Here is a 24,847-nt window from a genome sequence, read left to right as displayed (position 1 = left end):
GTAACGCTGAAATGGTGTGTGTGTGTGTGAGGCACCTGCGTGATCACCAATCAGTTAAATTAAAAAAAATTATAATAGTTATAGAAAACAAATAAAATGCATTAAGAGTGTCACAAAAACGAAAGTGGCCTATACTTGTCGCACTGTTTTTTTCTTTTGTTAATCTGTTAATTAAGAGAAATATATTTTGTGTAGCCATATATACTTTATTTTATAATTTATGTTTTTCTCCATTCACAGAAGCGCTGCAGGTGTGTGATACGACAATGTGTGATTCCTCACGGTCTGTTGTTTATGCTGCTATTTGTGCATAAAGCTAAAGAAAAACAAACAAAAAAGCTTTGTTTGTCGATTTGGGAAAATAATCTAAATGAACAAAATGCTGTCATTATACAATTCTCCGAAATTCTCTATGCTGCACGCAAGTTCAGGCTAACTCAAAAACTTGCGTACACGAGCTCAGACCTGACGTGAGATTTGATCGTAGCCACCGCTCACGTCCATATTGATAAATTCCAAGTTTTGCGTAGAAACGACCGTACGCCCAATTTTCGGTCGTACATTCGTTCCATACACGAGGCCCAATAACTGGTCATATAATGACTTAAATGTGTCTAAAAAGTTATACCCAATATAAACTACAATGACTATTATCTCAATATTATATGCAAATACAGCAACACTGGCAAAGAGAATCTATATCAGATGGTATTGTGATAAAAATTTACACCCCTACTATTTTCTATAATTTACATGTATGAAGGTCATCACATAGTTGTCAAACTGCTTAATTCATACAACATATATTAACCAGATGCTCTCTTAAAATTTGGTCATAAAACTTCCAGGTAGTTAGTAGTTACTTTGGTTATAGAACTGGGTTCAGTAAGCTAACTGTGTATTTACATCTGTATTCATCGTACTCCAAACAGAAATGACGATCATATTCTGCTGCTGTGTGAGGTTAGGCTTGGAGTTTGTTCACTATTGTTATGTAGTGGGATGTTTGGATGTGTAGAGGCATTTGGAGAACAATTCTGAAGGAGATGCTGGTGTCACTGTCTAGTCGTCTATGTAATCTGAGAGTTGGCAAACCATTCATTACAGAAAAAATGAGCCTGCAGACTATTCATCTAGCTCTCTCATGCTTACGTGAGAGTTTAAATTAATTAGCCAAACACAAAAAGTTTAATGACTACCCATATATGTGCCGCCCACATGATGAGCCAGTTTGGTGACAACTAAATTATACAAATCTACAAGATGATTTTCCATTGATGTCAGCCATCTTCAAGAGAGTAATCATTCAAGACACAAAATATGATTATTTTGACACCATTAACCAACATTTTAGAGAAGAAATATACAACAATGCATAATTAATGGTCTGAGAGCTGTTTACCAACCTGTCTGTGAGTGTTGAAATTCCTATTAAACACTTTCAGTAAAAGCAGTTCATTAAATCCTCTCTCGTTTGCATTTAAATCAATCTGCCCAGCCATTAGAGGCTGGCTTTGGAACGGAAAATGCACGTCTGCCGTTAATTAGACCGCCGCTAATCTAAATGGAAGCGCTGGCAAACAGGTAGCAGAGCTAAAGTGCTCATTTTAATTACAATACAAAGCCAGGAGGGTAAAAAAAAAACTACTTATTTTACTTCATATACACTGACTTTGTTTTCTGCAGCACACCAAAGCCCTAGTGTATGATAATGTCAATCTTCTATGATGGTATCGCTCTACTGTCAACCTATTTGGCATGGAGATTAAGCGAACGCATATGGTACAAAGCAGGCTTTTTATTGTACACTAAAAATTTAAATGAGACTTGTAGAGCTTGGTCGAAAAAACAACACATACACAGGTCTATTAACAGGACGGCAACATTCCGGAAGAAATAATACTTTCACTATCTGTGGCCATAAACGTAATCAACGACCAGCACCGACTCACGATCTCCTGCCCTATATCTCCTTATCTCAGGAGACCTCTAAAAACCAGGATATATTTGAGAGGGACATCTGGATGTCTTTAAAGAACAGAACTTTCAATGTTCTGACCGCTTTCTTACCGCTTAAGCATAATTCAACCAGAAACAGAACAATGACCTCTGGATCTAGACACGATCTCCCGACTGCTTAACAAGTAATTCAATGATGTGTTTACGACACACGTCCGAGCTAAGATGATCTCCAGATGCGTGTCCAACACTCGTGACCCCCGGACAACCCCCCCCTCTCTCTCTCTCATTTGAACAATCATTTTCTTCTCTCTAACAGACAAAGAAACGCAATGCTTCGCTCAAGTATTTCAAAAGGACAAATTATAATTGTTCTGCTATTGAAGCAATATACTCAAAACAATATATATATATTATATTTACAAAATATATTAAGGTTGTTTTCATGTCATTTATAAGCTTGCTGTGTTATTGGAATCTATGGTATTGTTGTAATCTTTTGAGGTATAATTTTCCTGATCGCTATTGTTCAGTTTCACATGCTTGGTGTGATTATTTAGAATTAAGGATTGTTTCATCTATGGCTTAATCGCGTAATAGATACAATTGATATATGTACGTTGGGTATGCAAAATACTTAGTGTTTGATTTTGAATGAAAGCTGATTTCATTAGCAGTAATCTGGTGTGGATGGAAATGGTCTTTTCTCATCAATGTATGATTACAATACGAATAGAAATCTGCTGTCAATAATTTCTTCATGTGATAAAATAACTGAACAGATAATTCATGCACGGAAAACTGAGCCGTGCGGGGCTCCGCCCTACAGAGACACTTGGGATTGGATCAAACCACAAAAAAGGCGGACTTAAGTCAGCTCGTTAAAGACAGACACCCAACTGTGTCTCTCAGGTTTTTAGTTCGTTGATTGCACGTGTTCGTTACTTGCGTGGTGCTCTCTGCTTGCTCAGCGCTCCCAGCCATTAACATCATTAGTGACCAACGATCAGGACTCAGTCAAAATTCCCAAGAAACTTTAACATCTAAAGCCTCAGAAACCGAGACAACTTCCTGAGAGCATCATCAAGTCAGAACGAAGCCAACCAACTACTGAAGAGTATTCCCGTGACGACGACCTACCAAGCCGCCAATCCAGTCTTCCCTTAACCTGGAAGGAACTGAACTCAACTTAACGCAAGTAAAAAAAATCTAACAATTCTTCCTAATTCTGCTGGAAAACTGGTTGTATTCATCTTTTAAGAGTAAAGATAGTGAAGTTCCTTGCGTGTGACTCCCTCAGGCTGAAGTCAGAGCATTCTTGAAAACGAGCATTAGAGCCTAGAACTCTCTTCAAATCAAAACAATTCATTGCCTGCAGCGAGTGTGTGTGTGTGTGTGTGTGTTTACGTATTCTCGTATTACGTATTGTTTAGCTTAGTATTGTGTTAGAGTAGTGGAATAAACTTTGATTCCATTAAGAAATATCATGTCTGTTGCTGTGATTCTCAAATCTGAAACTATTTGCCAAAGATCGCGTTACCTACGCTCATGAATTTTGATAAAGTACTATTTGGTTTGTTTTATCGTTGACCGCGAATAAGATAAACAAAATTGTTAAGAGATAACGTGCTGATTTTAATGCTTGCTGGACAAGTCGTTAATGAGGTATCGTTAAGGTATAAGTTGGACTTTTGATTAATATCGATTAATCATGTAAATATTAATATCGAATCTTAAGAATAGATTCCCCAAAAGCTAAATTAAAATAAGGGCTAATCCTTTACAGACTTGTGGTATTGGTTCAAAAATATTTCTGTCAAATGAAATACAGTACTTGTCGAAAGTTTGGAACCTTTCTGGAGTTTTATTTTAGGTTTTGATGTCCCTTGATGTCCAAAAACCATCTCAACATATTTTTACAGCTCCTCTTTCAGGAGCTCTGCTAAAAACAGGTCGATTTTGGCCTGTCAAATTAATATTCATGAGCCTCTCTTCTGATTGGCCTATTGTTTTCTGAGTGACGCACGGCTAGGCCAACCACAGGTAACTAGTTGGGGCCGACGTCACAATTATGTCACCGCGTTAGCTGAAAGCAAAAACAAAGGGAAAACTGGAAGCTGCCCATTCAATCCAGCGCAGATTCACTACATAAGGAACTTAAAATATCATCATCTTGTGATGTTGTGTGCCAGAATTGACGCAACATAGCCTCAAATTAGAAATCTGATCGCATACCTGCTGCCACTGCCAGACAAAAAACCGACAACAGCTGTGGTTAAACGTGATAAAACGAGCGGACTGGACAGAAACGATCACCAGAAATGCTTGCATTTGCAGCGCACGATTCTTATCAGAAAAGGTTCAATGAAGTATTGTCTTTTGTTGTTATGTGCGCGTCTGAAGATTTCTTGCATCTCACGACTGTGATGTGTATGAAATAATATCTGTGTGCATGTGTGAAAAACAACAAACTGACGATTTATAATCATTTGCAATTGTATATATATATATAGTATATACTGTAAATTGTATATTAATTGTGGCTGGAGGATGGATGGGACGGTATATGGGCGGTGCTCAGGGTGGTGACTGAGTAGTTCAGACGTCACATTTTTACAGAAGTCACAATGGCTCGTGAAAAATCACAGCTACTTTATGCAGGCTGTGTGCACTTTACTGTGGACTGATTGTTTTGAAACTTATATTGTAGTTACATAACCCCTAGACCTCAGTTATCATGAAAAAAAGCCAGGAAATTTCAGTTTTGACAATATGGGACCTTTAAATGTTTTTAATGAAGTTTCTTATGCTCACCAAAGCTGCATTTGTGTGCTCAAAAATACCAAAAAACACTAATATTGTGAAATGGCAAAGCTGAATTTTCAGCATTATATTCCAGTCTTCAGTGTCACATGATCCTTCAGAAATAATTCTAATATGCAGATTTGCTGCAAAAAAAAAAAAAAAAATTATTGTTATCATCAATGGATAAACAGTTGTGCTGCTTAATATTTATGCAGAAACCATGCTATAATACCATGTTTCTAAATAACAATACAATGCTTTAATTCAGCAAACATACATTAAACTAATCAAAAGTGGCAAGTGACATAAGGAAAGACATTTACAATGTTACAAAAATATATATTTCAAAGAAATGTTATTCTTTTAAAATATATCTTCCTCAAAAATCCATTAAAATATTCATCAAAAAAGACCAGCAAAATCCATGTTTAACACGGACAATAATTAAAGCCACTACTAATAACTGAACATTAGGGATGCTCCGATCAGGATGTTTGCAGCCGATACAGAGTACCGATTTCTTGTCATGGTGCATATTAAAATTATTTATAAAGGATCATGTGACACTGAAGATGTAATGATGCTGAAAATTCAGCGTTGACACCACAAGAATAATTTACATTTGAAAATATAGTCAAACAGAATATTTGAAGTGAATAATTTCAAATTGTAGCATTTCACAATATTACTGCTTTTAATGTATTTTGGATCAAAATAAATGCAGCCTTTGAAGGCATTAGGGAATATTTTCTATATTTTCACAAGCACTCTACAACCAATGCAAAATTAACCAAAAACTTAGCTAAAACTTAACTATAAATAGCATAAAACCATGTAAAAATAACGCAATTAAAATATTTTGATATAGTTAATTCACTGGCCCCGCCCCCAGACCTGTACATCATCTTACATTTCATAGAGTTGACTATTGACAATATGATGCAGGGTAACACTCCATAAATGCAGTTATGCCCTTAAATTCTACAAAACATTCATTCATTCTACAAAAAATGCCCCTGTAGTTTTTGTCTAATATTTATATCATATGATAAGCAATATCTCACGATTTTAAAAATCAGTATTATTTGCTATCAGTGATACTGGCGTCCAGCCGTAAAAAAAAGATGCCATTAAACAAATATTAAAAATATACTGTCTTTATGTTGTTTGATACATTGAAGATTGAATGTGAAATTATTGCAATATAAAAGTATATTTAAAAACTTCAATGTTAGGTGGCATTACTCGCAATCAATCGCAACTAATTTCAGAAAATGTTTTGCAATTAATTAGTTTTTTTTAATTGATTGACAGCACTAATATATATATATATATATATATATATATAAATAAAATAATTTCTTATCTAAATTAAGATCAAAAACTATGTAAAACTTTTACACTGCAGCATTTACAGAATATATGTACAAGTTTTACACAGTTTTTGATCTTAATTTAGATAATAAATTGTTAATGTTATGCTGATTCCCCAATCTTACTCTTTTTTTCAGTTTCACTACAATTACAATTATTTGGATTATACAAAAACAAAATAAAAACGTTCATTTGAAATAAAATAAAGCTAAACCCAAGAAAGAAAAAAGCAAAGCTATAATAACCTTGGAATACACAAGGTTTCAATATGCAGCCCAATATCTCTGAAACAGCATGCATATGGGAGAGGTGTGGTTTACTGGGGATTGTGGGAAGAATGTTTACAGTGAATCTGTGCAGGCGGGCAGACATCTCCTCGTTACCAGGTCTAGCCCGGTGACAGGCCTCGTGTCTTAATTACCAAGCCGCCTGTGAAAATGCCTGTGTTGCGAGCAGGCTGCCGGTCTGTCGTTATGCTAAGCAGCAAATATTCACCTGCTTCAGACCTGTGCACACAAACACCATTTCTGCTGCCGCTAAAACACTTGCCCTCCTCCCACAGTTTCCATGGCAACTGTCATCACTTGGAGTGGGTGGTAGAGGGGAAAGTGGATGGTTGTTTTGCTGGTTGTGATGGCTTCTAGGCGAGCAATAACAACATATGACTTAGTCATGGCAGACGGTGAGCATCAACTTTACTGGTATGAGAGGCACCACTGCTCCACTGTTCTTCTTCCAAACATTAGCTCTGCCCATTTTAGCCTGGCCAGAATTGGCATTTGATGTATACTAGTTTAATGAATTTTCAGAAAATTACTGCTGGAAAAAGGATATAAATATATAATATTTATACATTCAGTGTAAATTCACATGTAATCATCTTAATGATAAATTCAGAGACGATAATCTACAATTCAACAAATATTAAGAAATAATCCAAATGTAAACAGGAGACATTTCCTCTGAGATATTAATGATATTTTTTTTTCTAAGTTTCAATTAAATGGCTGATTACACTGTAACAGAAAAAAAGAAGAAAAAAAAACATTACCCATTTTTTTTTTTTTTTGCATAATCACACACCCCCGTAACAAAATCACTGCTTTAAAGGGGTTGAGCCATGAAGAATCTTTTTTATCTTTTGATACTTAGGCTCTATAAAAATATATAGCACATCTATATAAAAAAAAGCCTTTTGTAAAATGGAGATCAGATAAATTGCTGGTAATTTAAAAAAATATAGCATAAGACATTTAACTTTTACTAATTATTTATCCTGGAAATGTGTACGGTTTCCAGGATAACGCTCGGACACAGGGTCTCTTTCTCATTCTCTCATATGCAGTTTAAATCATGATTAAATTAAGATATTGTCATGCATCACAATGTATTGAATCAAGACATTTGCGCTGAGATGCATAGTTGCTTGTAGCTCTTTTTTTCCATTTCAAAACAAATGACTTCACAGACGAGGGCTGGAGTATTTGATGTCATTGTCTAGCTCAGTTAACTAAACTAAGCTAGACAATGACATCTCTGAATTCAGTAATGAAATGCATTTAACTGAAAATTGAGTGTTTAATCTTATTATTATACATTACTGACACTCTATCCTCCAATCTGATACTGTTAAGTGCTTTGACACAATCTGTATTGTTAAAAGCGCTATATAAATACAGGTGACTTGACTTGTTCATAATGTGAAGGTTCAAATCAAAAACAAAAAAACACACATATCTGGGAATTGTGTGTATTCTGTAGCTCTACACCTCATTGTTTTAAATGTTTCACACTGGATTGTTAAACACTTATGATTGTTACTTTTGCCACGCATGTTCATTTTAAACTAAGCCACAAGAAAATGTTCAGTCTTTTTTCTTTTAGTTGAACTATTCCTTTAAAGTTTTCATATTACTACAGCATTTTTTTTTTTTTTTTACCAGTTAGGAGATGGACGTATGTAAGTGAATTTTTGATAGTAGCACAACCTGATCTTGACAGTGGACCTGACAATTGTTGGTGAAGAATGCAAGAAAAACACTGTAATTAAAATTATTTTATCAGATTTACTTATAAACTTACATATTAACGTTTGTTATTTAGAACAAATGCAAGCAGCATTGTAAATGTCAAGACTGTGGTTACTTTTTACTGCATGCTCTCAAGAAAGGGTACAAAAGCTGTCACTAGAGTGGTATCCTTTCAAAAGGTACACCTTTGTACTATATTTATCCTTAAAGCATACTGCACTTGATGTAGTAAGTCAATAAGAGGGAATGCACGACTGTGATCCATCAGCATCAGATGATTGACTTGTAAACATTGCTCCAGCAGCAAAGACCAAGAATACGTCATTACCACTTTGCAAGTGCAGAAACAAGTGGGTTATGCTAACATAAAACTAATGTCCAACATATCAGTGCAGAATGACAGTAGTTTGTAGGAGTTAGACAATCATTAAACACACCCAGAGAGACGACCCCAGTCGCTGCTGACATCAAGCTTAAAAGCTTATGGAAAGCCGGTATGAACTCACATATATAACTCTGAATGGAGCTGGCACGGACTGTTGACAGACACGCTTTCATCTCCATCAAATGCAAATCTAGCTGAGAAAAGAAGTCCACTGATAAGGGGTGAGTGAGCTTTTTCCCCGTTCACTTTCAGATTTAAGAAGCTATAAAAGCCACAAATTCATGCACTGTGTGCCAGAGAAACTCCATTAAGAAAAAACATGAAATCGGTTGGTTTTGCCCCCAAAGGTGAATCTAAAAATAAAATGCCTGTGACAAGGAATGATCTGGTTAAAAAAAGACAAGATCTGCTTCTGCTTGATCATTTGGAATAAGGAATAGTTCAATGTTCAAGACCCCAAGGTCAAGATCTGACAAGCTTTTTTTTGAAAAGGAAATAATTGACATAAAACCTTTTTGTCCACAGCTCTGAACAGACCTTTTTGATCACTCTTTTCATCAGTAGGGAATTAATTTCTTAGGACAGCAGGAAGACTCACATGACCACATGAGCCTAAATGATTCCTTTGTGTACCTGCACCTGCAACTGGCTGCATGGTACTCACCTAACTTTATAAAGTATAAGCCTTACCCACAAAGGTTAAAGTTTGTTTGATAAGGCTTCAAAAAATGGGACTATACTGTTATTATGTGAGATGCAATTGTGCAGCCACCATCTCTTCAATTGTGGGTAACTTCCAAATATATAGCTTGGGCAGGGTGACATCTGTGTGTCCACACCGACAGAGTGTCCATTACACTGCCATCAAGACAGGACATCACAGAACCTCAGGATTCCGGTTTGAGACGACAACACAAGATCTGGCTGGTGTTATTTCATCCTCTTGACTGCTCTAGTGTAACCACTCATTCTCACTTTCCTTGCTCATGCGTCCCCCGTGAACTGCAGATTTCAGAAGGAGCGAGGGACGCCCATGTCATGCCTGTCTTATGAAAAAAGTGAGCCAAGAACACAAAATGCTACCAGACTGCCTCAGTGTGGTCCTTGTCCCGGTATTTGATGCAGAGTGACTGTCCATCCGAGTGGGAGAAGAAAGGAGGACAAGGTGGAAAATATTTTTTTAAAGATCAAAGCTATGATGGACACTACTCAGAGACTTGTGCTAGAAATCACTGTAATACAGAAGTATAGGCACAAGCACAATAGCTTAAAGAATATACAGTGACGTTGATCACAGGAAGATAGAATTACAAAGGAAAAAAAGAAACGTGCATACAAAGTTGAGTAGGCACTCAAAGCATGAAAAATGAATGTCATCATTCTGTGTAGTCTTCAGGTAATAGTCACACCTGGGCAGTGTTCCTGCACCATCAGCTACTCGAGCAGTGTCCCCAAAAGTGTCTGTCATGAAAGAAAAGACTGAACGCATTTAAACAATGTCCAAAAACACTGTTATACCACACAAAACACCACATTCAAACATCCTTTTCTCAGGCAGAGAAAGAACTTTATTGATCATGTACTGAAAAAGTGTTGACAATAAAAGTGTTTCAGTCAGTTCCTGTCCTACCCCCTTACAAACAACCCCCTCTCTCATAGAAAACTAAAATGTGTCTCTGCCCATGTTCAGCGATTTCAGGTCCAAACAAGCTTTTAAGTAGCAGTAAAAATGCTGCTCCCCATGCCCAAAACAAGGCATCTGTGGTGAGGGTCCGAAGCAAGGACAGCATTCATCCTGCATTATTTCACCGATGACGAATACCATTTTAGAATGACACGACATTGATTTATGATACTTACGACTCAACAACAACAGATTGTTCCATGCGTCATACAAATGGTTTAATAGGGTCCATGTAAATGCAGCTAGTGATTATGTGTGAATTGTATGCATGCACGTGTTTCATTCTGACAAAGTTATTCCTATGTGTGCGTGATGATGTGGGTGTCTTGGTGTGTATGCATGCACCCCAAATGCACGTCTCCTCATGTCTGGATCAAGTGCTCATCAAGCTTTCAGCAGGAAGTTCTTTAGTGCTATAGTAAACAGTTTATACCACATCTACACTACAAATGAGCAAAAAAAAAATCTCTCCAATTCACAGAACAAGAAACAGTGCTCCCATTATAATCAATAGAGCGGTTTACACCGCGAGCTCACCAGAGATATATCAACCTACAGAGTCGCTCTGTGGCTACTACTGGGGTGTGCGTGCCTTTTGCAAAAACACAAACAGATACAAAATTTGAATTCAATTTTGCTGTTTTAAATGGACTAAAAGTGTATTAATGTTCTGGGGAGGGTGCCGGTACAGCATCACGCAAGGCACTGTTTGTTAAAGTGAACTGGTAAATCCGTAACCCCAAGATATGTGTAATCTAACGGGTTACTGGTCCTGATATCCATTGCCCCCTTTCCCCCTAATTCCCATAACCTTTATCACTGTTTTTTTTTTTTTTTTTCCTAAACCAATTCCTAAAAAACTGATTTTGTGCCTAATTCCACTACCTGAAATGAACTTTTCCATTAAGAGGCGATATTTGCTGGCTTTTTTTTTCATATTTGTTAGAGCAATTTTTATAATTAACTTATTAATTATATCTGTGTTGTCTTTAATGTCAAATATTTAAATTTAACCAATTACTTAAATCAGTCAGAATACTTTACATCACGTCATATTCTGGCTACACAGACAAACGTATAACTCTAGTCTAGTCTAGCGCATGTTCTGCAAAAACTCCCGTCATAATCACTGAAGCCATGAAATGACCACAAAGTGCAGATACGATGTAAATAAGAGTATTTACATCACATCTGCACTTTGTTGTTAATGTTGAGAGAATCTTCGAGCTTAAATAATTAATTCAATGGGAGCACACACGCAACAAAACACAGGTGTTTCAGTGCAGACTAATGAAAGTGAAAAGTGACATGTGGCCAAGTACGGTGACCCATACTCGGTATTTGTGCTCTGCATTTAACCCACAGTAGTGAACACACACAAACCATGAACACACACCCGGAGCAGTGGGCAGCCAATGCTGCGGCGCCCGGGGAGCAGTTGGGGGTTTGTTGCCGTGCTCAAGGGTCTCACCTCAGTCGTGGTATTGAAGGTACTTTTTGCCACAAACCCCTGTTGATTTCTGACACTGCTTATACCTCAGTTTTCAGGCTCAGGAGTACCGTTATCTTCTTCTGCAGCAATGAAAACTGCCGCGGATTCTCCTGAGCAGACATTAAAAACATTTACTTTAACAAACTGTTCTAAAACGCAATGCGCCAGATTTATGCCATATGTTAAGAGGCATTCTTTCAGTTGCATTTTTACTGTTCAACAGCCAACCGCTCCTAGTACACTTTACACGCAGTGTTCTGTGTGAACCTTAATGAGTAATGAGTACTGCATCTCACTTTTTAAAATTGCAAAACTAATTTAATGCTGAAGTGCATCATTCTGTTTTTTTCTTCAACCCCAATATAATATGCAAAAACAATTAAAACCAAACCATTTGTGGTTTGATTTTCCTGAAAAGTGTAAACACTGTGGTGCTATCAAAACAACACACTGTTTAAATAAGCATCTCAACAAGAGGTTGCACTACAAATACTAATCACGCATCACATTGACAGGCTGGATTGTAAATTATCCGATGTGCTCTATTTTTCTCCATCAGCAAAATATTCAGTCTGTGATGCTCAGTGTATATACTCACTCATATGACAATAGCTGTTGTGGCAGGACCGTTTTTTTCAGCCTTACCACGTGCTGTGATGTGACTTCTTGCTTTTTTTCTTTTTATTGCATTGTAAACAAAGAACACGCACTGCTCTCTTGTGATCTTGTCACCTGATTTAAACAATATCTCATTAAAAATACTCTAATGGACCCTCTGGGACAAACTGAGAAATGTTAATCAACAATATAGAACTATTTGTTGTTTTGAGACAGAATTGTAATACATCAACAGGTAATTCCCTCTGTGACATTCTCATTTCTGCTGAGGATCTATTCACATCTCCAGGCTTGTAGAATAAACATCCTTCACCTCCCTGATTAGCTTCAATTTGCATATTACATTACTCCCACAACAGTCTGGGAGGGCCAAGACTTGAATCCTCTGATATGCAAGTACTTTGGGCAATTCATTTGTAAAGAATCAAGAGAAAAATCGATCACTTTGGTTAAATTCTTTTTACTTTCTAAATAATTAATCAGACTTATGATCAAAGTTATTCCTTTGTCTAATATTAGCCATGCTCATGCCACTTTGATTGCTATATAATCTAATTATCAGGGCCGGCATCTCTGTCTTTTCCATCTTATAACCTATACCCTCTTATTTAAATGTCAGCAACGCCTCTGACAGCACAAATTTAGTCTTCAATAAGATTATTTGAACAGCTGTGTGTTCTATGTATTAGACATTTTACTGTACAGTGGTTACTATAGCAACAAGAAAATAAGAAGATAGACAAAGTGCTATGATCCAAGCAGCAGAAAATGGCAAGCTCTCTAAAAGCAGCACTAGGAGGGGATGATGTTGGGGTAAGTATGTGTGTGGTGGAGAGATCTCATTGTATGCATGTGTGTACTGGAGGATGATAGGGTAGTATTACACGTATAGCTAGGTATACGAGAGAGGATGTGAAATAAATGAGGAGAAAAAGAAAAAGAAAGAATGCACCATGATTAAAGGAAAGGCACAACAAATAATAGAATGGTTAGGTTGTAACCTGCTGTTAACTGTGGGCAGATACAGCTCTGATGCTAACTACCAACCAATATCTAATGACCACCTCAAACACCACCTTAAGTTTCCCATGCCATTTTGTGCAATTAACTAAAATAATGGTTAAAACACGCTGCGTGCATTGCCAAAAAGTAGGCACGCTCAATGACATTGTGTCTCTGAGCTCCACGAGCTAAACTGTGAAGTCTGCTGATAATGACCACTTGTTTTTCCTGTCTCAGCGTCTACCAGACACCTCAGAGACATCTCGGATGCTGCAAAAATAGGCAAGATACTTGATATTCTCCCAGCTAACCACTGCAGAGATGGTCATTTTTTAAAGAACTGTTGTGCAAGCCTGCCACTGTCTGAAAGACAAAGGGCTGAGGGGGAAGTAAAGCACTGCTTTCAGCCTAAGAGAAGGTGTGATGATGCCTTATTATTCTACAACACGTTTCCTCGCTTCATATCTCTCCATTTTTGCTTTGTTTGCTCTGCTGCTTGGGAAGTACAGCGAGGGCACTCAATTGATACGGTCCGAGGAAGGCAAGCTTCCTGTGGGAAAACACGAAGATCATTTCCCTTTATACAGCCATTGATATTACACTCCTCACACCACTTGACCCATGACTCCTTCCTGTTCTCTAAATCTATTCTTCATCTCCTCACTCTTGTTTTAACAATTAAGTGAAGTCTCCGTCTTTCCATTAATTCATGAATCTACAGGAATGTGAGAGAGAGAAAAAAAGAACAACTGCATGGAGAAAAAAAAACATGGTTGTGGAAGGAAGCGGCAGCTAATTTGAAGCTATATCTAAAGAAACACTCAATATGCCTGTGAAGGATTTTATTCAGCCAGTAGAAGTCAAGAGGACTTAATTTTCACAGCTCACACTGGCTTGTTTGATATGAGGTACATGCTCTATTTAAGCAATTCACACCATTAAAATCATCCTGAATGTTTCCTTCCTGAAGTGTGAATTTGGGCCGAAAGAAAAAAAAGTGATGATGGCACAAAACATCACCAATCTGAACTGAAAGCCAACGTGCTCAGAAATATGTGCTTTAACCCCACAGTAAAAACAAGGTCAATTCACCCATTGCAGTCAACTAATACATTAAGGGAGTATCAATTTGCAATGTTACACCGCAGGTATAGAGGACCACAGAAACATAAAAACCCAGAAACATATTAGCATTTTTCAGTTTCAATGCCATCAAATTACAAAGGGGTTTTTTTAAAAAAGGTTTTTGGTTAAATGCCTGAATTCAAGTCTGTGGTTAACACAAGCTCAATACATTTTCGCATTTATTCTGCAACTTAAAATACATTACGCGCTTGTGATTTTGTAAAATAAAAAAAGGCAGTTGCTAACAAGCGTCTAAAATGAATCCTCATCATGCAACAGTTAAACTAATCTACTGCCTAGTTTGTAAACAATTGTAAATTTAAACTTACCAAATTGTAGTTTTAAATAAAGATTGAAAATAAATAAAGAGCTGTTGGAAGCTTAGTGGCAGTGAAGTTATTCAACTGTGGTGCAGTTTCTTTTTTTCTTTTTTCTTTTTACATTTAGCTTCAAAATTCTTATTTTTTAAATTAGTTAAATTTTAAAGATGCTCTTTTAAAATGTTTAAGTAACCATATACTTTTTAGTCACAGAGTTTATTTTCTGCAATAATTCTAAAGCCAATGGGAGTTTGCCGTCACGGCATCTTTGTTTCAAGGTGGAACATTAAAGAACGTCACATGGTTGGAAACACTTCAGGAGTTTTGACGCAATCATGGGATTGGTTGAATTATACAGGATTTCTGGGAGATGTGCGCCTCCCAGAAATCCTGTATAATTCAACCAATCCCATGATTGCGTCAAAACTCCTGAAGTGTTTCCAATTTTGTGTGGCATATGCATCAGATTTTCAGCCAACAGTCCGTGGGCATGAGACTACTAACCCTATAACTACCCCTAAACCTAACATTAATCCATGTACAGTAGCTCCCTTTGATTACTTATATTACTTATCCTTGGTAACTACACTGTAAGTGCACTTACTGTAAAACAATGTGCAACCAGTGTTTCAAAGCAAAGCATCAATCTTCAATAGACTGGATCATCATTTTGCAGTCCTTAGGAGCTGGTATAACGGCAAGGGCAGGGAATTACTCCTTACAATCTGTGTTCTTCACTGCCTGTCACGTGTACACACTTCCGTCCTGAAACTGTTGGCCCGGAACTGCGCACACCACAGCATTGCAAATAGATGTGTCTCAGTTGTACAATCATATTGATCGGTGAGACGAGACAAGACAAGTGCTTTAAAAGCGCATGGCCTCATGGACTCAATCAAGCAGGATTTGGCTATACACCTACATCCAGAACAATCTGTAATTTGTTTTAAAACAGTATTGTGTACAAGCAGTCTGGATGAAGGGTGATGAAAAAAAATCATCATTAAATGTGAGGGGCTTGCAACTGTGTTCCAGTCTTTATTTAACACGCAGCTGATGTCTAAACAATTTGTTAAATTACCATTATAGGCATTTTACAGGCACAATCCTCTTGAGTAACACAAGGTTAAGCATCTTGATCATGAATACGATGGTGTATGTCAAGGATCAGCCCTCCAAGAGATTCTGCTCCACAGAGATCTTTAACACCATCCTCAACATCTCTACACCAGCCTTTTCTCAGGAAATAGAGTCTCACAGAATCATGATGTATGACCATCCCCAAGCGTCAGACAACAGATGAAGCCGCTGACGACTTAAAGTTGGGATTAGCCAATTCCAAGTCCAGCGAGGCGAACAAAGTCTAGCTGCCACCAGCAAATGTCCAATATTATTATAGCCAAAGGTGCACCATTACTATTTGTTACCTGAGTGCGGAGGATTTCTCCTTTGGTCAGCTGCATGTCTCCCGTCAGCTCCTTGACAGAGATGCCCAGAGGCTCCAATCGCTTACTGAAGTAATTAGTCATCTCAGCAGCCAGGGCCTTCATCGGAGCCACGTATACAATCTATAGAGGCAGGAAAGAGAGACAGGACATGCTCATGATAAATGAGAAAACACCGCAGTACCATTTGTTCCCTGGCAACCAGTACAAATAACAATTTAAAAAGAAATATGAAGCTGGCTGCTTAAAGTAAGAGTTTAATGGTGATGTATGAAGACTGTCTATCATCGTTGAAGCTGGCATGTGCGCGTGTGAAAACGTGCTTCACGAGACAATGCATCTGTTTACATCTCCAAACTATGGTAAAACTTCTTGACACATATTTAATGCTCAAGTCTATCCTTGCTTGACATAAACTAAACAAACGCTCCCAATCAGGTTGTGTTGTACCTGAGGCATAAGGACTGGTGCGGAAATGAGTTATTGGCTGCCAGAAAGCCAACAGCTCACTCAACAATATTGTCTCTGCGACTGTCTGTTTACCTTAAACTGATCCTTGCGGATGACTCCCCCAGGCTGTAGGTGTTGGCGGATCTCGTGTATGATGGTGAGCATGGCGATGTTGGTTTTGCCGGCACCGGTGGGGGCGCAGATGAGCAGGTTTTCATTGGTATTGTAAGCCGTCTCGAACACTATAGACTGAATTCTGTTCAACTTCTTCATGCCCTTGAACACCAACTGGCCAATCTGCAAACACACAATGAACATTTCAATTGCCAACTGACAACAAGATCTTGGACTTGAGATCTCGAAATTGTGTGAACCTGCTCAACGCAAGACGCTGAAGACGGTGAGTATATGTGTAGCAGATGTGGTGTGGCTACATGTGTGATGGAGACACATATGGTCACAGTGACAGGGCACCAGGAGCCAAAACTTAATGAAGCCGCTTTAATGCGCAGCTAATGAGAGACTCCAGTCTCCCACAAGGCAATCATCCGTAACTTTATCTAAACTAATCAATCACTGTAAGCCAGAGTCAAAGGATACTGAACAAAAGTAGTGTTGGCCAAAAAGATACTTTACTGATGCTGTCAGATCAAGTGTTTCTCCTTGAGAGACTGTTGGGACTTCAATACCTTTATGAATGGCTGAGCGTGTACGGGGGGCTTGGAGAGCTCAAACATTAAAACCTTGCAAAAGGCCACCAGGACTATGGAGGGGGAAACTCTTGAGCGCTGTCAAGAGCGGTCAATCAATCCGCCCACTCTGGCCAGCTCTGCAGTGACATCACATTGGGGGTGACAGCCATCCATCTCAACAGAGTTCTGATAAGAGATGAAAAGCCACCTAGTACTTTAGCACTACTGCTGAGTACGGTTATTTTCACTACCGCCGTCATTAGAGCGGGAGTTACAAATTTATTATATCAAAAAGGAGCCATGAATGTACAAAAATCGAATCAAAGCACTGTTATAATTATTTGTCTCTCTCCGTCTGCCGTCTCCAGTTTCTGCATCCCTCATTCCTGTATCGGTGTCTTGGATCAGGAGATCAGGATTCATTAACAATACTATCGGTCTCCTCTTTTACCGTTCTGCTCTGGCACGCTTTAAATTAAAAGAAAAACAATTAGGCTGAGAGAGTTATTATAGGGCTCTGATCTTATTTAAAGTCAAGACTGAAAAGCCAAACGGAAGGGATTATTAACAGCTGAAATACGCTTCGAAGCACAGCAGTAAAGATGTGACTGTACAAGGATCTTCTGATGGATGGGCAGAAGAGCCGTGGAATGTTCTGCAGCTGTGATCTTCATTACAGCATTGAGAAGTTTGTCTTGTGGACGTGTATGCCCGTGTCATGCAGCACAGCATTTGTAAAGTATTTTATTTTTGAAATTTTTGCAGGTAAAACATAAATATAAAATTTTATCCATTGACAACTGACTGTGTGAAATGAAACGTTGTCGTTCCATATTCCCATCCTGAAACATCAACTGCACCCATTTTTTTTATTGGACTGGTACATATTGATGCATTCAAATTGTAACAGTTTTTTTGTTTTTATCTATTGATACTTTGTATTAGACATTGTAAATATAATATTTTAGAGGAATAAATATAATAACAGTCGCTGGTAGCCTCCGACTTCCATAGTAGGATTTGGAAGAACATGAGGGTGAGTAAATGATGAGAATTTAAATTTTTGAGTGAACTATGACTTTAACCTCAAAAATTACTTAATTGGCAAAATTTTGGCTACAGCTTTACATGCAGTCTCTAAATAGCTATTTGGAATTGGTTAACCAATAGCCCACAGAGACTAGGTGATGTCAGCCGAGGTGGACCAAGTTTCACATTTTGAACTACACCATTTGGGATAATTATTTTTAGCAGAGTACCACAATCAAGACCTCAGCTAAAAAATATACTCTTGTGCCCACAAATAGGGGAATGAAGAAATAAAAAAAAAAAAATTCTGCAGATTTTTTAAAACCTAGATTCCAACATGGACAGCACTTTAAAGCATGATAGGAATGATCCAAATTCTAGATACCTTTGCGTGGCCAAACACTAGAGAAACATTATATGCATGTTTCACTGAAACAACAATCCTTAAATGCATTGCGAACAGCTCAGTGAGAAAAAGTATTATGAAGAATGCGCAAATCAGCCAATTGCAAGGTAGCATTTTAGTTTCTGCCTTAATAGGTAGCTGCCTAAGTAGGCAGTAGACAGGCAAAGCAGCTCACTAGGTTTTGAAATGGAGTTCAACTTCATCAGCTTTAATGGCCCAAATGGAGCCAATTATCAAAAAAAGAAAAAAAGCTTCCAGAAAGCTGTTAGCGCTTCATTGGGGGTGGGTGTTTTCATATAACATCACCTTCTGCTGAGTGCCACGTGTTCTCCGAAAAACGGGGGGAGAAGTTGTATTCCTACGCCTACCGTCAGGATGGCAGCATCAGCCCCAGCCGGTCTGACCCATTATATTCCCAGGGTGGGTCTTCAGAGGACCAACTTATAAATATTCATAGGTAATTAGGAGCTCTCGTCCTATCCGACTGAACGGTTGTATCACCAAGGTAACCAAACTGCTGCACTTGTTTTAAGAGCCCCCTTCATTTTGATTTATCAGCTTTGTCTGTAAAGGACTGCCAGTGTCCCCGCACACCTTAAACATGCAAATGAATGCAAATGTATGCGTGCCCCAACATTCACCTCGAAGTAATGCGTACATGTAGCAAATATGGAGTTGTCATTACTTAATGATCTCACAAAATGTCTCGCATTCGGTTATTTTCCTTTGAAGTGTACTCAGTGTTGTGATGAATGCTCGTCAAACGACATGAAAATGTGATTTGGGTCAGGGTGGTCCCCCACGTGCTATTGTACACTCCGTACGGCAATGTAGCCCTGAGGTAATCCATCAGCCAACCCATACAGTGTACGACACATTTTAAAACAAGTTGCAAACTCACAGTCGGCTGTACGTCAAAAGAGGGTTTTTAATCTCTCTTTAGTGGCTGCAGAAATAGCGGCAGTAAACGGGACTTTTCATCACAGTGTGTGATTGCCACACTGGCGGCACATTTCAGCTCGTTGAGTTTTAGGCTCGGGGGTAAATCTAACACCATCAGACCAGGCTCCCATCCAAAACTTCAAGTGGTTAAAATCATTTGCACCTGAAAGCACAATCTCAGCTTTACTCCACTCTGTCTAAGACTTAAGTGTTTTTTTGTTCTTCTTTTTTTCATATGGTGCACTGATGAATCATAAATCAAAAACCCCAGCAAGTTGTAATAAGTAAGAAAAAATGGTCAATTTTACATTCTTATTGACTTAAGTCAGTCTCAAAAAATCAACTGGATTTACATACTTGTACCAGCATTGGCTTACATCACCAAAGTGTGAGATTGGGATTTGAATAATTCTTGTTCTAATAGGGGACTTTCTTTCACCACCTCATCTATAACTGGCACCCACAAAAAACTGCATGTTAAAGATTATTCTAAATTTAAAACATTACAATTTTTAGTAAATTTATTTCAAAACATTTGTAAACGTATAAATGTATAAATCAAATAAAATGTATAAAAACTAGTGCTGTCAAAATTAGCGCCTTAACGCAGGCGATTATTTTTCAGTTTAACGTGTTAAAAATAGTTAACGCAATTAGGGGCGGAGCTAGGGTTGGCCACCCCACTCACAACTGCTGTTTCTGTCACTTTGTCTCTTGAAAATAAGTGCATTCAGTCGCAGAACGCCTTTACGATCACATCAAACAGGAGACATTTCAGACGCGCACTACACCTCACCTCAGTGGCAGGCGTGAGTCAAACGAGCACGGAAACGGTACTGTGCCTGATCTTCAATTGCACGCACAAAGGCACAGACGTACGCTGTAGCCTTTATCGTTTCATATCAACGTGCGAAATAAACTACGAGCATGCAATGTTGTGGTCAGATAAAGTCACGAAGATACCAAAATGCATGTAATATATTTTATATGAGTCACATTTAAGAACATGTCTCTGAAATGCTTTTCAAAACTGTCCTGGAGCAGCTCAGCACTCTTCCTCATCTAACACACCCGATTCAACTCATCAGTTCATTAGTAGAGACTTCACTTAAATTAGATTTTTTTTTTTTTTAAGTCTAATAAATGTTAAAATTGATAGCTCTCAATAATACTGTAATGTTGAATGGCTTTAGTCAATGGTTAAATATTAGGGGGGAAAAACTATTTTATAGAGACATCAGTAGTATTGGTATCAGTGATACTGGCTTTAATTAGTTGGGGGTTTTTTTAATCGATTGACAGCACTAATAAAAACACTGCATATTCTTTACTGTGTAAATTATATATATATTTCTTCTTATTAAAGTTATAAAAGTGATTTAGTCGAGAACAGTGGGAGATTTTCTTTACTCTTTTTTTGTTCTTTGATTAGCATGAATGACAGCGAGCATGAATGTTAGACTGCTGTTACTTTAAGAGCTGCCTGGATCCAATTTACTGTTACACATTTTCTTTCTCAGATGTTTGCTTTCACTTAAGACCTACATTACTTTGTTTATGGGGATACTTGAAAAGACGGGCATTTTAACACACAAGTGTGTATTTAAAGGTCCCCTGAAATGCCTTGAAACATGCAGCGTTATTCTATGTGGTGGAGTAATTTCAACTCGCATCAACTCGACTCGCGCATATGATCAGCTCCGTGCGATCACGTTTCTGGACCAGAGCCAAAGACTATGCATGCTGCCGTGGTTCATGTGACAACACGAAACCAGACCTCATTTGCCCCAATCGAAAGCATATTTACACTGTCTGGATCGTTTCCACTACGTGCTATTCACTGTACAGAAAATACTAACACTGTGAACAAGTGACTGATCTCAGCCGCAGCTTCTGCGTCTATATATAGTGTAGGGGGCTTCGGATTCTAGAGAGCATTTGATTAGTCAGAAAATTTGATGAGAAGCTGAAGTACGAGGTGAAGTCAAAAAATCGTTGATCTCTTTTGGCGGAAGTGACTACCTGCAAGCTTTGAATGCTTATATCTTCTAAATGCAAATTTTGTCACTGTTTTGGAGCACACTGCCTTATAGAAAACCTGCACACGGAGTCCGAAATTTTCGTCCGAAATTTTCGCAAGTTAAAAAATAAATATGACCTCACGTTGTGTCAATCACATTTACACACTGCCTCCGATACTTTCGTCCATCATGAAAAAATTCGGATCAGGTTTGATTTTCCGTAGCATGCATTTTGATAGGAAAGGACGACGTATATTAAAAAATTGAAAAACGTACGCGAAAATTTAGGATTCTGAGTGTGCAAGGACCTTAAGACTAACATATTGATACTAACACCCCAAAAAAATTTAATTTTGATTTCACGGGGACTTTAAGGCCTATAAAGCAGCAACAATAAATCTGTTCAATACTTCTGCGCTCTATGAGCACCATCTTCACATGTGCGTGCCTCTGACAGCGCTCCGAAACAGTCGCTATATGCACGCACTGTTTGAGAGAAATGAATTATCTTTGCATTTCAATGGCTTCATATCGCTCTGTTTTAAACTGCAATGCTTAAAAACTTATGGATACAGACCAAGAGAGCGTGTAACCAAAATCTCTACCGCTTGACAAATTTCTACCAGTTAATCGTGTCGCCCACCCCTACAGTGAAAACATTATTTCACAAGCGTGGGGTTGAGTGTCGCATATAAACAAATTTCATTGAATTCATTAAAAGTAATGCTAAAATTTATTTAATCTGCCTGCTGTAAAATATATTTAAATTTGGCTGCCCTACATATTTTTCTCATGTAGTTAATCCTGTTATTAAGATGCATTTTATCACAAGTGGACAGCACTAAAAACAGGTGTAAACGGGGTCTAATATTTTGAATCACCAGGCCTAATATACTGTATAATCAATGTGGTTCCTGTTGTGAGAAAGTACACCAAAATAGGCAATTCAACTTCACTGTATTGTACCAAAACACATTAAGTTCGAAATCGCTGCTGCTTTCTATATTCTTTTCATTCGCTTCCTTTGTCAATCACCTGTAATCTGCCAAATATAGGTTTGTTCAGTCAACATTATTGAGAAAGCTCAAAGATATATAATTATCATTGGCAAGCAGTCAATAGCATGTGAGTGCCGCACTCTGCGCTGCCATGAATGTGACGTAGAATATGATAAAATAAGATGGAGTGTCTCAAGGAAATCTTATCAGTAGTGGTCAGAGGAGATGCATCTAAAGTGCATTTTAATACCAGGTGGTAACAGTATTTGTCTTGGCTGACCACTTGTGATCGTATCACTGAAAACACATCTTAAGATGGAAACAGGGCCGCGGTAGCATGCTAACAGCAACATGTTCACATGAAACTCCACTGAAATTAATTGTGAGTCACGTCTCCAATGCACTTTATTCTTCACAAGGATGTGCAGATGGTGCATACAGCCAGGAACAGCATAAGGTTTGACAGACTTACTCATGTTTGGCATAGAGCAAAATCAGTATCTATCCTACTTTACTATTACCTGCAAACAGACATAAAGGGCCGCTCATACCAAGGACGAATACTATACATTTTTAATAATCATTCCAATTCCATGAGAATAAGGACGTTGAAACAACTATAATGTTAAGTAAGGGTCGATATCACTGGAATCAGTTCGAGAATTATTTTTACCAGTTGATAAACAATAAATACACTGACAGCCAATCAGCATCCAAGTCTTTAAAGAGCTAGAGCATTTAAAGTGCCAGACGACAAAACTGCAGCAGAGAGCTTATAATAAACGTAATGATATTGAGATGTTTACTATTCCACACGGCTAATGAAGAGAACGCTTAGAATTTGATTCATGCTTGTAACCTGACTCACATCACTGAAGATATCTGTAATGCACTGCTTCTTCAAAAATAATTGCTAATAGAGTTGGAAGAGAGCGGAATTCTCAAGGAATTAGAATGATTATTAAAAATGTATTGTATTCGTCCTTGGTAATAAACGCAATGATATTGTGCATTTGGTGTGGACGGATGCTACTACAGTTATCGTCATTGTTATCTGTTTAGTTCTTGTTGAATGGTCCTTTACTCACATTGTAAATGTTGGTGGGTCATGCATGTTTAATGTCTTGACATCAGTAATTCATGTTCACGTTCCAGTTTTTATGACTGTAGATGAAGTTTTCAGTTCTGAAATTATTCATAGTACATCACGTTTTTAATCTCAAAAGATCTGGCTTGTGACATGATCCCTTTAAAACAACTTATATGTGTATACTTTATTTTTGTACTTAGTCCATCCAAATGTACCAATCGCACATACTGCGGCAATGGCATGGTTTTCAGGACAGCGATTCGTTCTACTCCTACACGAACTAGTGCTCAAGATGCTCACAGTCTGTGCCCAGAGCACCCTTAACACTTTCAGTCTGACGGTTTCGCAGCGTTTCTTTGCAGTGCCGGTGAGCAAAACCAATATCAGCAGGGAGCCAGCAATTCACTTGACCACATTTCCCTCTCTCCAACACAGGGAACAAAAGCCCATTTCTTTAGACGTGCTAAATGAGTGGAAGTGGATGAAAGTTGTCTTTACAGGACATATGGCGAGTACATGGCGCTAAATAACAGCTCTAAAACTGTGGGCAGCCAGAGATCTGACCACCTGTACATGGGGGGGGGGGGGGGGGGTCCACGTTGAGCCCGATGGATCCTGACAGTCTAATTAACTCTGTGGATGAAGGGCCCTCGGCCATATGTGCTGACTGGGTGAGCTGGGAACACAGCAGAAACTCACCCGTGACTTTAAACACACTAATTGGACCAACATAGCCCCCAGCAATCATTTCACAGCAACATCTAAATACCTGCACCGTCTCGCATGGATTTTTGGACTGTCCTGGATTTAAAAAGCTATGAGCAAGAAAATGCACAGCGCTCAGTAGAAAGGCAGTGGTAGCCCGCTTGCTTATCTTAAAGTCTGCGTTTATGCCTGCATATGCATGCACATTTTTTGTCGAAGCTGCCTCAATAATTAAATTCACAGCGCTGGTAATAGAAAGCTAAAAGATATAATTG

At 38.2% G+C, this 24,847-nt stretch overlaps 1 protein-coding gene across 2 annotated transcripts in view; it reads right to left on the bottom strand.

The window, feature by feature from the left end:
* The window catches only part of ascc3 (activating signal cointegrator 1 complex subunit 3), a 174,354-nt gene that overhangs the window by 90,470 nt on the left and 59,037 nt on the right, over positions 1 to 24,847 (bottom strand). For both annotated transcript variants that reach the window (XM_079445871.1, XM_079445872.1), the window contains exons 9-10: positions 16,783 to 16,986; positions 16,222 to 16,362 (exon numbers count right to left, since the gene is read on the bottom strand). In XM_079445871.1, the coding sequence (XP_079301997.1) occupies positions 16,222 to 16,362; positions 16,783 to 16,986 (345 nt within the window). The remainder of the gene's footprint in view (positions 1 to 16,221; positions 16,363 to 16,782; positions 16,987 to 24,847) is intronic.

Source organism: Barbus barbus (assembly GCF_936440315.1).
Source record: "Barbus barbus genome assembly, chromosome: 21".
Lineage (NCBI taxonomy): Eukaryota > Metazoa > Chordata > Actinopteri > Cypriniformes > Cyprinidae > Barbus > Barbus barbus.
The sequence above is the reverse complement of the archived record's forward strand: the minus strand, read 5'-3'. Positions and strand labels throughout refer to the sequence as shown.